We start from the raw sequence: 13,389 nt of genomic DNA, 5'->3' as shown, positions 1-13,389 counted from the left end.
GTCTTCTAAGCATAAACTTGGGGGGTGGGGGCAGAAGGTGGGAGGGAGTGATAGATAAATTTAATCTGCAGTATTTAATGGAGGAACAAACTCCACAAAGGTTTTCTACAAGAAACTCACTCCTCTAAGTTTTGCCTGAGTTCCTTCTCACTTTCTCCTAGACGCTTTTTCAAGGCATCTTTTTCTTGTACACTTTTGTCAAGTTGCTGTTGTAGATCTTTCAGAGTTGCTCTTGTAGTGTCTCTCTCTTCTTTGGCATTTTGCTGATTCTAAATTGTACACATTGAAAGTATTAAGCTGAGGTAAAATGCTAACAACAAAATTAAAGGCCTTGTTTTTAAAGGTATGAAAAGATTCACTCTCAATACTTCATTCTTTTTCAATTACAATATTAAACTACTTAGACTATGAAATCTCATAACAAGACCTGTATTGGAGAAGATAAGCATGGTTTCTGGACTCTTATTAGAAATATGAAAAGGAAAGGAGTCTCAGTATTAGCCAGTCAGTCTCCACTACACTGATCGCTATCACAGACTTAAAGCACACTATAATCTATTACAACTAAATTGCCTCCACAGCCTCTTCAGTGCTTTTTAGCACTTAATCATTTCGAGTTCCAGATTGAAAACGAACGCTATACCTGTTTTATCAGTAACTACATGAATTAATACAGTATATCTCCTATGCCAAACATGTCTCACCATAGTTAAAGATTTTTTTAAAGCTTTAGTTTTGCAGCTATTTAAGAAAGTTTCACTTATGTAATTCTCCATCATGGCATCCAAGGGCTATGTGAAGCAAACAATGGGGAGAGATTATTTTTAGAAAAGCACACGCTTTAAAAAAAGAAGAATCTTCCATATAAGCAAAAGTGTAACTATATGATGCAAAATGATCACACTTGTCTGATATATTAAGCACTTATGCAAATTCCACTCACTAATATGAGAATATTAGCATGATTTACCGTATATTTACTGATATATAACTAATGATTTTTTTTAAATGTAGGAATTATGAGAAACCCACAGAATCTTCTAAGTCTTGAGCTCATAACCCCAGCAATATTCTCTTCACATAAAAGTTCCAAAATTTAAAGCCCCATATTACATAAGCACACAAAGCATTCACAGTCATTAGTTTAGGGACAGAATGCTTACTGGGAAGTTTAGCATAAATCTTACATAAAAGAAAATGTTAGCTTTATCAAGTTGATTGTCACTTGTTTAGAACATCACATTTGCAATACTACTTCTATTCTTTATAATGTAAGTAACAAAATATAATACCCTAATTTCTAGATCCAGCTTTTTCTGTAGCTCTGCAACCTTGCTCTTTAGCTCTGTTTTTTGTTCCAGCAATGCTTTGACTTCAGTTGAAGAATTAGAAACCTACAAATAAACAGAGATGTTTAATCCTAAAAGTCCAAGATATTATTTTTTTGATTTCCTTTTAAAACTTAAATTAAACCACTGACAGAACTAATAAAAAACATAGTGATAATTTGTTTTTTATAATTGGCTGATGTGATTAGGTCCTATGATGATGTCACTTGAATAGATATGTGGACAGAGTTGGCATCGGGCTTTGTTACAAGGATAGGTTCCTGGGTCAGTGTTTTTGTTCAGTGATGTGTGGTTGCTGGTGAGTATTTGCTTTAGGTTGGGGGGTTGTCTGTAAGCGAGGACAGGTCTGTCTTCCAAGATCTGTGAGAGTGAGGGATCATCTTTCAGGATAGGTTGTAGATCTTTGATGATGCGCTGATTCCCTATAATCATCATAGGACCTAATCACATCAGCCATACCATCAGGGGCTCATTCACCTGCACATCTACCAATGTGATATATGCCATCATGTGCCAGCAATGCCCCTCTGCCATGTACATTGGCCAAACCGGACAGTCTCTACGCAAAAGAATTAATGGACACAAATCTGACATCAGGAATCATAATACTCAAAAACCAATGGGAGAACACTTTAACCTGTCTCGTCATTCAATGACAGACCTGCGGGTGGCTATCTTACAACAGCAAAACTTCAAAAACAGACTCCAACGAGAGACTGCTGAGCTGGAATTGATATGCAAACTAGATACAATCAATTTAGGATTGAATAAGGACTGGGAATGGCTGAGCCATTACAAACATTGAATCTATCTCCCCTTGTAAGTATTCTCACACTTCTTATCAAACTGTCTGTACTGGGCTAGCTTGATTATCACTTCAAAAGTTTTTTTTCCCACTTACTTAATTGGCCTCTCAGAGTTGGTAAGACAACTCCCACCTGTTCATGCTCTCTGTATGTGTGAATATATATCTCCTCAATATATGTTCCATTCTATATGCATCCGAAGAAGTGGGCTGTAGCCCACGAAAGCTTATGCTCTAATATATTTGTTAGTCTCTAAGGTGCCACAAGTACTCCTGTTCTTTTTGTGGATACAGACTAACACGGCTGCTACTCTGAAAGATGTAATTCTTATTCAGCTTCTTGCAGCTTGCTCAAGGCATATTTCCAGTAGCATTGAAAACATCTCAAAAGAACCATGTGTGTGTTGTATAGCTCTAAAAAACTAAAACCCAATGAACAGCAATTGAATAAACCACTAATACTTCAGGCAAAATTCCACTCTCAGATTACTTTGTGCACCTTTGACAGATATCAATGGGAGTTGAGTATATGGCTCTGAGGGCAGATTTTGGACAGATACTTTTTATAATTATTCACTTGTGTTTTATATTTTCAATCTGATTCCCTATAATCTAAAATAAAATAAATTGATAAGGTACTTCAAATTCAGTCCTCTGATCAATAACATGGTAACAAATAGGCTTTTTTCAGGTTTCTTTTAGAATTAAAAAAACACAACTGATATCTTGTCAGGTAATAGTAACATTTATTTTTTGAATATGCAAACTGTCAAATTATGTTACTGCACTATTGCTTTTAAACAACATCCTAGACAAATTCTATATTTAAAACACACACAGCAGAAACAGCAATTCGTGCCATTGTAATGAGAGGAGATTCAGCATTCTTTTCAACAGCAATAAACAACAACCTTTCCTTTAACACAATCACCTTTCAATGCATATGAGACATCAGCAGGAATTACTTTTAAGAGTTCACACAAGTCTCCTCTCTCTCCCACCATATAGACACAACCACTGGAAAATACCTTCAGTATATCACAAACACCCACCCACAGCATGGCGGATTAACCTTTTAAACATATTTGTGGGCCCCCAGGTAGGCAATGGAGCATGGCATGGGGACGTTAGTTCCCAGAGCGAGGGGCTGGCCAGAGGCAATGGGCATGGCATGGACACCATTTACAAACCGGCAGTTGCCAGACACACAGTGGCCCCCCTTCTCCTCGGGGGCGGGCCCATGCTGCGCCACACAGCACCCACGGCCAACACCGGAACACCCCCCTCCCCCCGATTCCCTATGGCCAGAGCCCCCCTGGATCCACTATGCCGAATACCTCCCCCAACCTCCCCACAAATGCACAGCATCCTGCACAACACACCCTTGCCCAGCGCCCCTCTGCCCACAGCCCTACCACCAGGGCCATCCTTAGGATTTATGGGGCCCTATGCAGTATTATTAAACTGGTGCCCCTATGCCCAACTTGGGGCACAGCCACCACTCCCGCCCGCGGACCCCCAGAAGAATCCCCACCCAATGCTTACACACACTGAGCTTCGTACGCAGCAGACACTGCGGCAGCCTGGGCTCACTTTCACAGAGACCCCAGTCCAGCAAATTACTTAAGCACGTGCTTAACCTTAAGCACAAGTAGTCCCACTGAAGTCAATGAAGCTATTCACATGCTTAAAGTGCTTTGCTGGATCAGGGCCATAGTATACAAATCCAGCTTGTAGCTTTTTTTGCATCTTTTCAAACTCATCTACTGTGTGTATTACGCACACCCTAGTCTCCTTTTACAAACCATGTAAACGCTTTTAGACAATGATACGCAGTTCTGTACTTTACTATTTTATAGCTATGAAACACACAAACAAAAGTGATTTGATTATTTACTTGTGCACTTCCAGCAGCTCTTGACTTTAAAGTCTGGATCTTCTCAAAAACCAAGTTGACCTTCCTCTTTGTGGCATCATCATTATCAGTGCTTCTGAAACATGGACACAATGTAAGTAAACAATGCAATGATTTAGGACACCAACTATTTTGCTCTGGCTGGAATAAACCTCAAGCATGCAAATTATAATAAAATCAATTAGGAGCAAATTAAAAATAAATTTTAAACTACTATTCCACAAAGACTTTAAATAAATTATTAAAAAATTTTAATTGCAAATATTTTCTGGAAAATTACTTGACTCTTTTATTACAATTCTGAGCTGAAGGCCAGTATAGCAATGATGGGTGTTCTGCACATAAGTTATTGAACAAGCTGCCTGAAACTTTTAACACAATAAAGTTTAGGTCCCTCATAGTCCTGCCTGCTATGTCCCAATTGTCACAACACCCTCATTCTGTGATATCACAGCTACCAGAAACTCTGCTAAATCAATAGCCTAAGAGGCTTGAGGGGTGGCGTGCATAGAAATGTTAAGTATATTGTGTGGGTTAGAAATTCTCTGCCCCCTGCCCTTTTTTTTAATTGGTTACTTTCAGAATAGACAACATCAAAAAAATGTAACAATCTTTCACCTGGAGAAGGCACTTGATGCAAAGGACAAGGGGAACTTACCTCAGACTTTTAGGTGTACAGTCCCCTTTTTATACACCAATTTAGAAATAGTTTTTGTGCTGCTCAATTTGTGTGTTGTGCTTTTAAATGTTTTCTGAACTTTGACACCACAGGAGATACACTTGGTTTTTTTTAAATTAACCAACCCACAAATTTATTTTTAATTTTTTAAAAAGTATATTTAATCTGATCCTGAACAATATACAGCATACAAGTTCTGATTAGATGGGAATTTTCAGATCCTTTGTAACCTTCAAGGACATTGCTGAGCTTCAGAATAGTGAAGTAGTATAATTTTTAATTAATCTATCCATTTTGGTTTACAGTCTAATTTTAACGACAGTGTATTTAATTTATAACTTCTTTAAGAAAGAAGGATTACATCATCCATCCATCCATCCATCCATCCAATACAAGGTAGTGTTTTACTAAGACAGTGGTCCCAGTGGCAACTAACTCTGCATAACAAATCAAAGATGTCTGCATTGGATACGTATAGAACTATATTTACAGACATTTTAAAAGTTGTTTTTAAATAATTTTCTTTTTGTTATATATTCATATTAAGGGTGAAGTCTCCACAGTAATTTTTCAGCTACCATATGCTGCTACTTAATTGTTCTCTGTGCATCACAATATTTTATGTTGAATATAAAACACATAGGAACAGACTGCTATGGGGATTAGGAATCTGAAAAACATCCAGAAGATTACAGGTACATACTTCAAACAACCAAACAACCTCTCCCAAAAAATTAAATGAAGATCCTCAAGCTGGTACAATCTCCAATTTCTACTATAAAAGTTAATGAAGTTTACTAACCCTTCCTTAAGGTAATTGTAAAGGATCTGCTTAGCTGTCTCCTCATTTGTTTGTTGCGTGAGGTCTTGTTGGCCCTTTAACAGATCAGGAGTTGCCTAAAAACACAAGGCTGGATATCAAAATACAGACTCTTTCAATGATTTGCTTCCCACTTTTGCTTCTGGGCTTTGAAATTCTCCATCCTATATATAGTAGAACCTCAGAGTTACAACACCTCAGGAACAGAAGCTGTTCATAACTCTGAACAAAACGTTATGGTTCTTTCAAAAGTTTACAACTGAACACTGGATTTAAAACAGCTTTGAAACTTTACTATGCAGAATAAAAATGCTGCCTTTAACCATCTTCATTTAAATGAAACAAGCACAGAAACAGTTTCCATATCTTCTGAAACCTTTAAAAAAAACAAACTACTTTTTCTTTATATTTTAGAAGCTTACGTCTAACACAGTACTGTACTGTACAGCAGTGCTTCTCAAAGCCGGTCCGCTGCTTGTTCAGGGAAAGCCCCTGGTGGTCCAGGCCGGTTTGTTTACCTCCTGTGTCCGCAGGTTTGGCCGATCGCGGCTCCCACTGGCCGCGGTTCGCTGCTCCAGACCAATGGGGGCTGCGGAAAGGGCGGCCAGCACATCCCTTGGCCCGCACCGCTTCCTGCAGTCCCCATTGACCTGGAGCAGCGAACCGCGGCCAGTGGGAGCCGCGATCGGCCGAACCTGCGGATGCGTCAGGTAAACAAACCGGCCCGGACCGCCAGGGGCTTTCCCTGAACAAGCGGCGGCCCGACTTTGAGAAGCTTTTTGCTTTTTGGGGGGGCGGGGGTCACTGCTGCTGATTATATACTTCTAGTTCCAAATGATGTGTGTGGCTGACTGGTCAGTTTGTAACTCTGATATTCTACTGTAGCAATTTTACCAGAGAAGAAGTTCATTGAGGGTATGAGCCAATGCTCACTGAAGTCAATGGGAGTTTTCCCATTGACTTCAGTGGGTTTCAGATCAGTCCTTATAAGTGAAAGATACAGTGTGCTTGTTCTTACTCTGACAGTCGTAAAAAATGTCACTGATCTTACTATAAATCTTACTACTTAAAATTACCAAGTACTTCTTTGGGGCCATTGAGAGAAACAAGCGTACTACAATGCAGCAGACAGGAGAGACACCTGTTTAAAAATATGCACATTTGGACCTTTTCCTTAATGTTATTATTTGCTGCAGTGAGTATGTTTTAGGCATCAATAACACATTTCTTTTACAATAACACTCCTAGTTCCCACCCTTCTCCTTCCTCCAAACAGGAATGTGACTCTGTTCCTTAAACTTGGCTTTCTACAGCCTCACCCAGAGAATAACTGTTTACATTTACTGTTATTGAAACCCATCCTGCAGCTCTTCCTGAGGTCAAACTTCCACTAAACACCATGGGAGTTTGGTCGAACGATAAACTGCAGGATTTGACCCATAGAAAATGTGCATTTTATACAGTGTACACCGGACAGCTTTGACTTACACAGTGCAGGTAACTTAAGAGACAACATGTTTCATATTGAAAAGTTACCTGTGTATTTGGGGCAGAAGAAAATGTTTTTATTAAGATCTTCTTTGTTCCTGGGTCGGGCGGGATTGTAATTCGATTTGGCAACAAGAGAGTAGAAGTTACTGTTTTAACTTCCTCTTTTTTATTCTGTACTGGAAGTGTGGATGACCTAAACATCAAACTCGCTCCATTAACTTTATTTTCTTTATGATATTGCAATGAATTGTAATGGTTGTTCTGAATGTCTTGAGCAGTCGGTTGCAGTTTGCTGACAGTTTGAGCAGCAACTTGTGTATCAGGGGAAGGCAACTTTTGTTCAAGAGATAATTGTTTCTGAAGGCAAATTTTTGATGGCCTTAGCAAGTGCTCAGTTGATTTACCCAAATTTTTACTAAACTCATCTAAGTAATCTGAATTCATCTCCAGGCCTAAAGACAGTACACTGTCGACACTTCTTGATCTTTTACGATCATCTGGGTGAATTCTGTTCCTTTTTCCTGATCTACCTCTTCTCTGTGGACCAATTTTCCTATCAAACTTTTCAATTAGTTGATCAACTGCAGGAATTGAGCCAGTGTCAATATCACGGCCTGTTCCAGGCAAAAATGGGATATACCTTCTGTTTTCATGTCGATTAACATTGTCTGCATAGATAGCATATTCTTGGTCATCAAGTAAAAACTTATACAAGGAATTTGCAGAAGTTGGAGTGGTTGCTGAAGATGATGATCTTCGTGACCCATCCAATACTGATCCAGCTGAATCTTGTCTGCTGAAAGAAAGAACATCTGGTCTACTTTTCCTTGTTTCTGGTTGGCCAGTTGGGCTAACGTGTGGGGATCCTCCACTAGATGAAAGGGACTCGAATACATGCACTTCATTTGGAGTGCTAGTAACACTGGAGCACTTGGACACATGCTTATTTTGGTCTTCCACTGCTATGGACCTGTTCAAATGTATTGTTTTCACATTTGATTTGGCTGACTCCACAAGCTGTGGGGTTTTCTGTAGGGTCACTACTTTAGATGAAGAAGTCCAAGGCTTTGTTTCAATCTTGCCTTCATCTGCAAGAGATTTAGACTTATTGCACACAGAAGATTGGTAGCTATCCAAGTTCAAGTTATTTTTTTCTGGATCATAAGGCTGTAAAAGCTCAGGATGCCTTTGAAAGTTCAACAAATTGGAGGGTTTTAATGTTCCATATTTAGAATCTGAGACTCCATTCTCTCCTTCATTGATATTGGTTTGCTTTAGGCTTTTAAACATACTGGGCTGTGTGGACTGTGTTCCAGGAAACTTTATTTCTTCACTATTTTTCTCCCCCAATTTAAGAGCAGTATTGGAGTTTGGAACTGACCTATTAATTGTCTGAGATGCAACCTGCAGCCCATTTTCAGATAAAGATGGGTTTTCTGACAAACACCCCTCGGTGTTGTTTAGCACTATGTAGGGATGACCATCAATTCCTTGGACCCTAATACTGACACCATAAGATCCAGGCTTGGAGTGTTGTGTATTTCTAGCTTTGTGTGTCTCATCATTTGCAAGCTTGAGATGAACTCCACAGTCCCGTTGCACATGCTTGAAACCAGCACAATATGGCTCCATGATTAACACAGGTTTTCAGCTATGAAAAAAGACATACAGATAAGATTTAATTTTGATTAAGTTTGGTTAATTAGAGAAAATGTATGTGACGTTGCACTCTATATGATTTTATGAAAATATACTAATGAGTGTGAATATAATGTAACTGGAATATGCTTCATGCAAAAAGTCTCTTGTAAGGTATCATTACAAAGCTTATAATCTACTGAGTGTGTTCATCCTATTTGTATGAATGTATCACTCTTGTATCTGAAACTAGAAATACGAAATATAACTCTGAGGCCTATTGTAATTATGCAAAGTGTGGTTTGGAATCTTGATGGCTCCCATTAACCAGGACAATTGTCTGTAGATGGCTCTGTTTTACTTGTAAGTCTTCCTGTAGGTGTGTGCGCTGGCAAGTGGGTAATGAAGTCTTACAGTGACATGTGATCACATCACCTGAACTGGAATCCATCTTTAACCTGGTGCTTTTCCATTTAGAAGTGTGGGTGGGGGACCCAGAGAGACAAAAGATTCCCGCCTTGTGCCAAAGCTATATAAGGGGGGTGGAACAGAACAAAGGAGGCTGCAATCCTGAGAAATCCCCTATCTACCACCTGAGCTGGAACAAGGGCTATACCAGGGGAAAGGATTGTGCCCAGGCTAGGAAGGTGTCCAGTCTGTGAAAGAAACTTATTGAAACATCTCTGAGGGTGACATTTTATCTGTATTCAGTTTTATTACTGTATTAGGTTAGACTTGCGTGTTGTTTTATTTTGCTTGGTAATTCACTTTGTTCTGTCTGTTACTACTTGGAACCACTTAAATCCTACTTTCTGTATTTAGTAAAATCACTTTTTACTTATTAATTAACCCAGAGTATGTATTAATACTTGGGGGGGGGGGTGAGACGACAAACAGCTGTGCATGTCTCTCTATCAGTGTTATAGAGGGCAAACGATTTATGAGTTTACCCTCTATAAGCTTTATACAGGGTAAAACAGATTTATTTGGGGTTTGGACCCCATTGGGAGTTGGGCATCTGAGTATTAAAGACAGGAACACTTCTTAAGCTGCTTTCAATTAAGCCTACAGCTGTTAGGGGATGTGGTTCAGACCTGGCTCTGGGTTTGCAGCAGGCTGGCGGTCTGGCTCAAACCAGACAGGGCACTGAAGTCCCAAGCTGCCAGGGCAGGAAAGCAGGGGCAGAAGTAGTCTTGGCACATCAGTTGGCAGCCCCTAGGGGGTTTCTGTGATCCAACCCTTCACAACGTACATGCTGACCAAAAATCACAATACTTATTTTTACTAATAAGAAATAAGAACACCGATCATTTACATAACGTTTCCCTCTGTAGAGCTGGTGGAAGGAACAATTTAAATACAGAGAAAATGAAGCACAGAAAATAGAATGGTTTACACAAGGTCTCAAAGCAAATAAATGGCAGATAAGGACTAGAACCCATGTTCCTTTACTCCTAGCCCACTGCTTCATACTCTGGACCAGGATAGTCAATTACTATTTGTCAAGGTCCAAATTTCTTGGTCAAGGTATAGTCAAGGTCCAGATTCCAGAGAAACATTTTTCACACCACAATCATCATCATCATCATCATAAGCAAATAAAAAGATTTAAGCATCTGGAGCTTTGGATTTGGCCCATGGTCCGCCAAAGTACCTAAAAAGTAAAATGCTTTTAACTTTCAATGAGATACTTAAAAAGTTTGACATTCACTCCACAAATACAAATAATTTATGGTGATAGATCCACTGGAGAGACCTCCCTGAAAATTCTGAAAAAACAAACTCTTAATGTATTTATTTTCTGCATATTTTTGCCCCCTTTTTATCGATCATGCATTTCATGGCAGCATCTCACCAGATTTCCAGATCTCCAAACCATAACCTAGAAGTGTTGAGAACACTCCGATGTGCGAGGAGGAAAAGAGAGGATTTCATATTTCTTGAACTAGTGTCTAACAGGTGTGATGAACCTTACATATATTTTAGCAAAAGTTTGCCATTTTGCCAACTAACTGTGTTGACTCAGGGGATGTGATTGTATTGCAGTGGTTCCCAAACTTTAACAACCTGTGAACCCCTTTCACGAAAATATCAAATCTTGCAAACCCTCTCCTAAAAATGAATATTTCCAGGGATTTTCTCCCTTACCCGAACATAAATGATAGAAGCAGTGATCTTGGAAATACTTTGGTTTTTTTATGACATGCTTATTACACACTATTTATTATTACATTATTATTTATCATTACATTATTAATTTTATTACATTATGAAAACAGACTAGGGACCGAATGGCTAGGCAGCAGTTCTGCAGAAAAGGACCTAGGGGTTACAGTGGACAAGCAGCTGAATATGAGTCAACAGTGTGCCCTTGTTGCCAAGAAAGCTAACGGCATTTTGGGCCATATAAGTTGGGGCATTGCCAGCAGATTGAGGGCCGTGATCATTCCCCTCTATTCAGCATTGGTGAGGCCTCATCTGGAGTACTGTGTCCAGTTTTGGGCCCCACACTACAAGGAGGATGCGGAAAAATTGGAAAGAGTCCAGCAGAGGGCATCAGAAGTATCTTTTGATTTAACATCGCTCTTATTCTGGATTTCTCTAGCTTTTTTACTGGAAGTACATGCCCCTCCCACACAAATGGTCAGACTGAAGCCAATAATTAGTATCAGCCCTACTAATAAGAGGATGGTAGTATGCCTCAGGAGAGGAAACATGTAACCAGCTATTACTGGCTTTTAGATAGGTGAAGCAGTGGAAGAAGCTCCAACATCCTCATGCTTCCAAGCTCTGCTTTTATCTGTTTGGCTTTCAACATTTGTTTTCAGAAAAGGAAATGTGTCACTGTTTCCTACAGCTTTGCTATCCTGCGGCCTGGATACTATCACTCCATCACATTTTAATCTAAAATAGTGTTTGTTTCTTAGGGCTTCTGAAAGCAAATTCCGTTTACATCTATCACCTCATCTGCAGAACCCATAGTGGTACAAATATTGATTAACTATGCTATCAAAAATTAACTAAACAATCCTGCCATTGCTGTATCATTGCTTTTGGCTTGCTCCAGAAAACTCACCACCACCATATGGCATTGCAAACAGATTCTCTGCTAAGCACTGGAAATGGAAAATATACCGTGAATATTCCCAAATTTGATATTTCAATTATACCAGCTGAAGCACCAATGCTACTAACTCCAGATTACATAAACCAAAGCTGTTTTATTTCAAGGAGACATCAAACAAGAACAAACCTGAACCATCAAAATTAAAATCTGGTTTCAAGAGCTATTTATTTTGTTTTTACTTGCATTGTCTCTTTAAATATAAGATGTCAATAAGATCACCTACAGGAGGGATGGGGACAATAATTACAAACTACAGACAGAGTGCCAAATGCTTTAGTCTGCCAGAGGAAGATGAATTGTGGGTAGAAGGATTGTGGGTAGGTCAGCACTACTGAAGTCAAAATAAACAGTAAGACCCTGTCAGAGTTATCTGGCCCTTTAACGGGGTTAGGGCTCAGCTGCACCTGTACCAGACAGAATTTGCCTCCCTATGGTGAAGGAAATTAAGGATAGTTATGTGACAAAGTGTAACCCTAAGGTACTCAGTCCCAACTGGCAAAGAGTTCACTGTTCTGTAACAGTAACTCCTGACAGGCCTGACAAACTCAATGCACCCACACATTGCTTTGATAATATTTATCCAGGCAGGATCAAGTGAGATCTCTATTAATAGCTTATGTCATACTGATCCTCATAATTGTTGCAAGATGTATGCATGGATATTAGTTGTCTATATGTACTGGAAAATACATTTTCAAGTCTGAATCAAAAGCACGTTTTCAAGTCTGAATCAGTTCACATGTAAAACAGGCACTGTATATGAAGGCAACATGGAGCCAGCACACCAGGGAATAAACCAAGGGGAGGGACACGGAGGGAGGGGGTGTTGTGTCAGCGTGACTCTGGGGACAAACAACGAACTTAGGGGATATAAGGAGGCAGCAAAAGGACACCTCTTTGTCCTTCACTGAGGAAAGCAAAAAAGGACTGCATTTTTTGCACTAATGAAAGAGAAAGCCCAGCCATGTTGTTTGGAGACACTGGGAGATTGTTTTAGGCGAGAAACTACTTTAGACAAGGGTTTAGCTTGTTAACTTTAACTTTAGACTCTAGAAAGCACATTATACTATTTGTTTTATGTGAAACCATTTCTGTTTCCATTGTTATCATTACTCACTATCGCTTAAATCTTCACTTTTGTTAAGAAACTTATGATTGTTTTTACTCTAACGGTATCTCAGCAGTGTGATGTTATATAGGAGCTGACTCTCAGTTGAACCAAACACATCTGTATGTACACTACCCTTTGGGGTGGCAAACCTGGTAACTTCTGAGAGAGTTCAGTGATTAAGGGCTGGACACTACAGGGGAAGGCTTCTAAGGGTCTCAGAGATTGATTGGGTTGCGTGTATTGTTAACTTGCAAAGTAAAGTAAGGGCTCCACTCAGAGGAGATTGTCTGGGTGGCTGGGAGCCCACACCCAGTTAACCACAAGCAAGTCGCTCTCTCACTGAGCAGAGGGGTAACAATAGGGTTACCATATTTCAACACTGAAAAAAGAGGACACTCCATAGGGGCCCCGGCCCCGACCCAACTCCGCCCCTTCCCCGGCCCAACTCCACCTG

At 39.7% G+C, this 13,389-nt stretch overlaps 1 protein-coding gene across 5 annotated transcripts in view; it reads right to left on the bottom strand.

Annotated features, from left to right (window-relative positions):
• CGNL1 (cingulin like 1) overlaps positions 1-13,389 on the bottom strand; it is a 126,542-nt gene that overhangs the window by 73,898 nt on the left and 39,255 nt on the right. For 4 of the 5 annotated variants that reach the window (XM_042853874.2, XM_008164042.4, XM_008164043.4 and 1 more), the window contains exons 2-6: positions 7,105-8,710; positions 5,551-5,645; positions 4,052-4,145; positions 1,293-1,394; positions 121-269 (exon numbers count right to left, since the gene is read on the bottom strand). In XM_042853874.2, coding sequence (XP_042709808.2) covers positions 121-269; positions 1,293-1,394; positions 4,052-4,145; positions 5,551-5,645; positions 7,105-8,691 — 2,027 coding nt within the window. In that variant the 5' untranslated portion in view covers positions 8,692-8,710. The remainder of the gene's footprint in view (positions 1-120; positions 270-1,292; positions 1,395-4,051; positions 4,146-5,550; positions 5,646-7,104; positions 8,711-13,389) is intronic. The other variant, XM_008164044.4, reaches the window with a different exon arrangement.

This window comes from Chrysemys picta, chromosome 10, assembly GCF_011386835.1.
Source record: "Chrysemys picta bellii isolate R12L10 chromosome 10, ASM1138683v2, whole genome shotgun sequence".
Taxonomy (NCBI): Eukaryota; Metazoa; Chordata; order Testudines; family Emydidae; genus Chrysemys; species Chrysemys picta.
The sequence above is the reverse complement of the archived record's forward strand: the minus strand, read 5'-3'. Positions and strand labels throughout refer to the sequence as shown.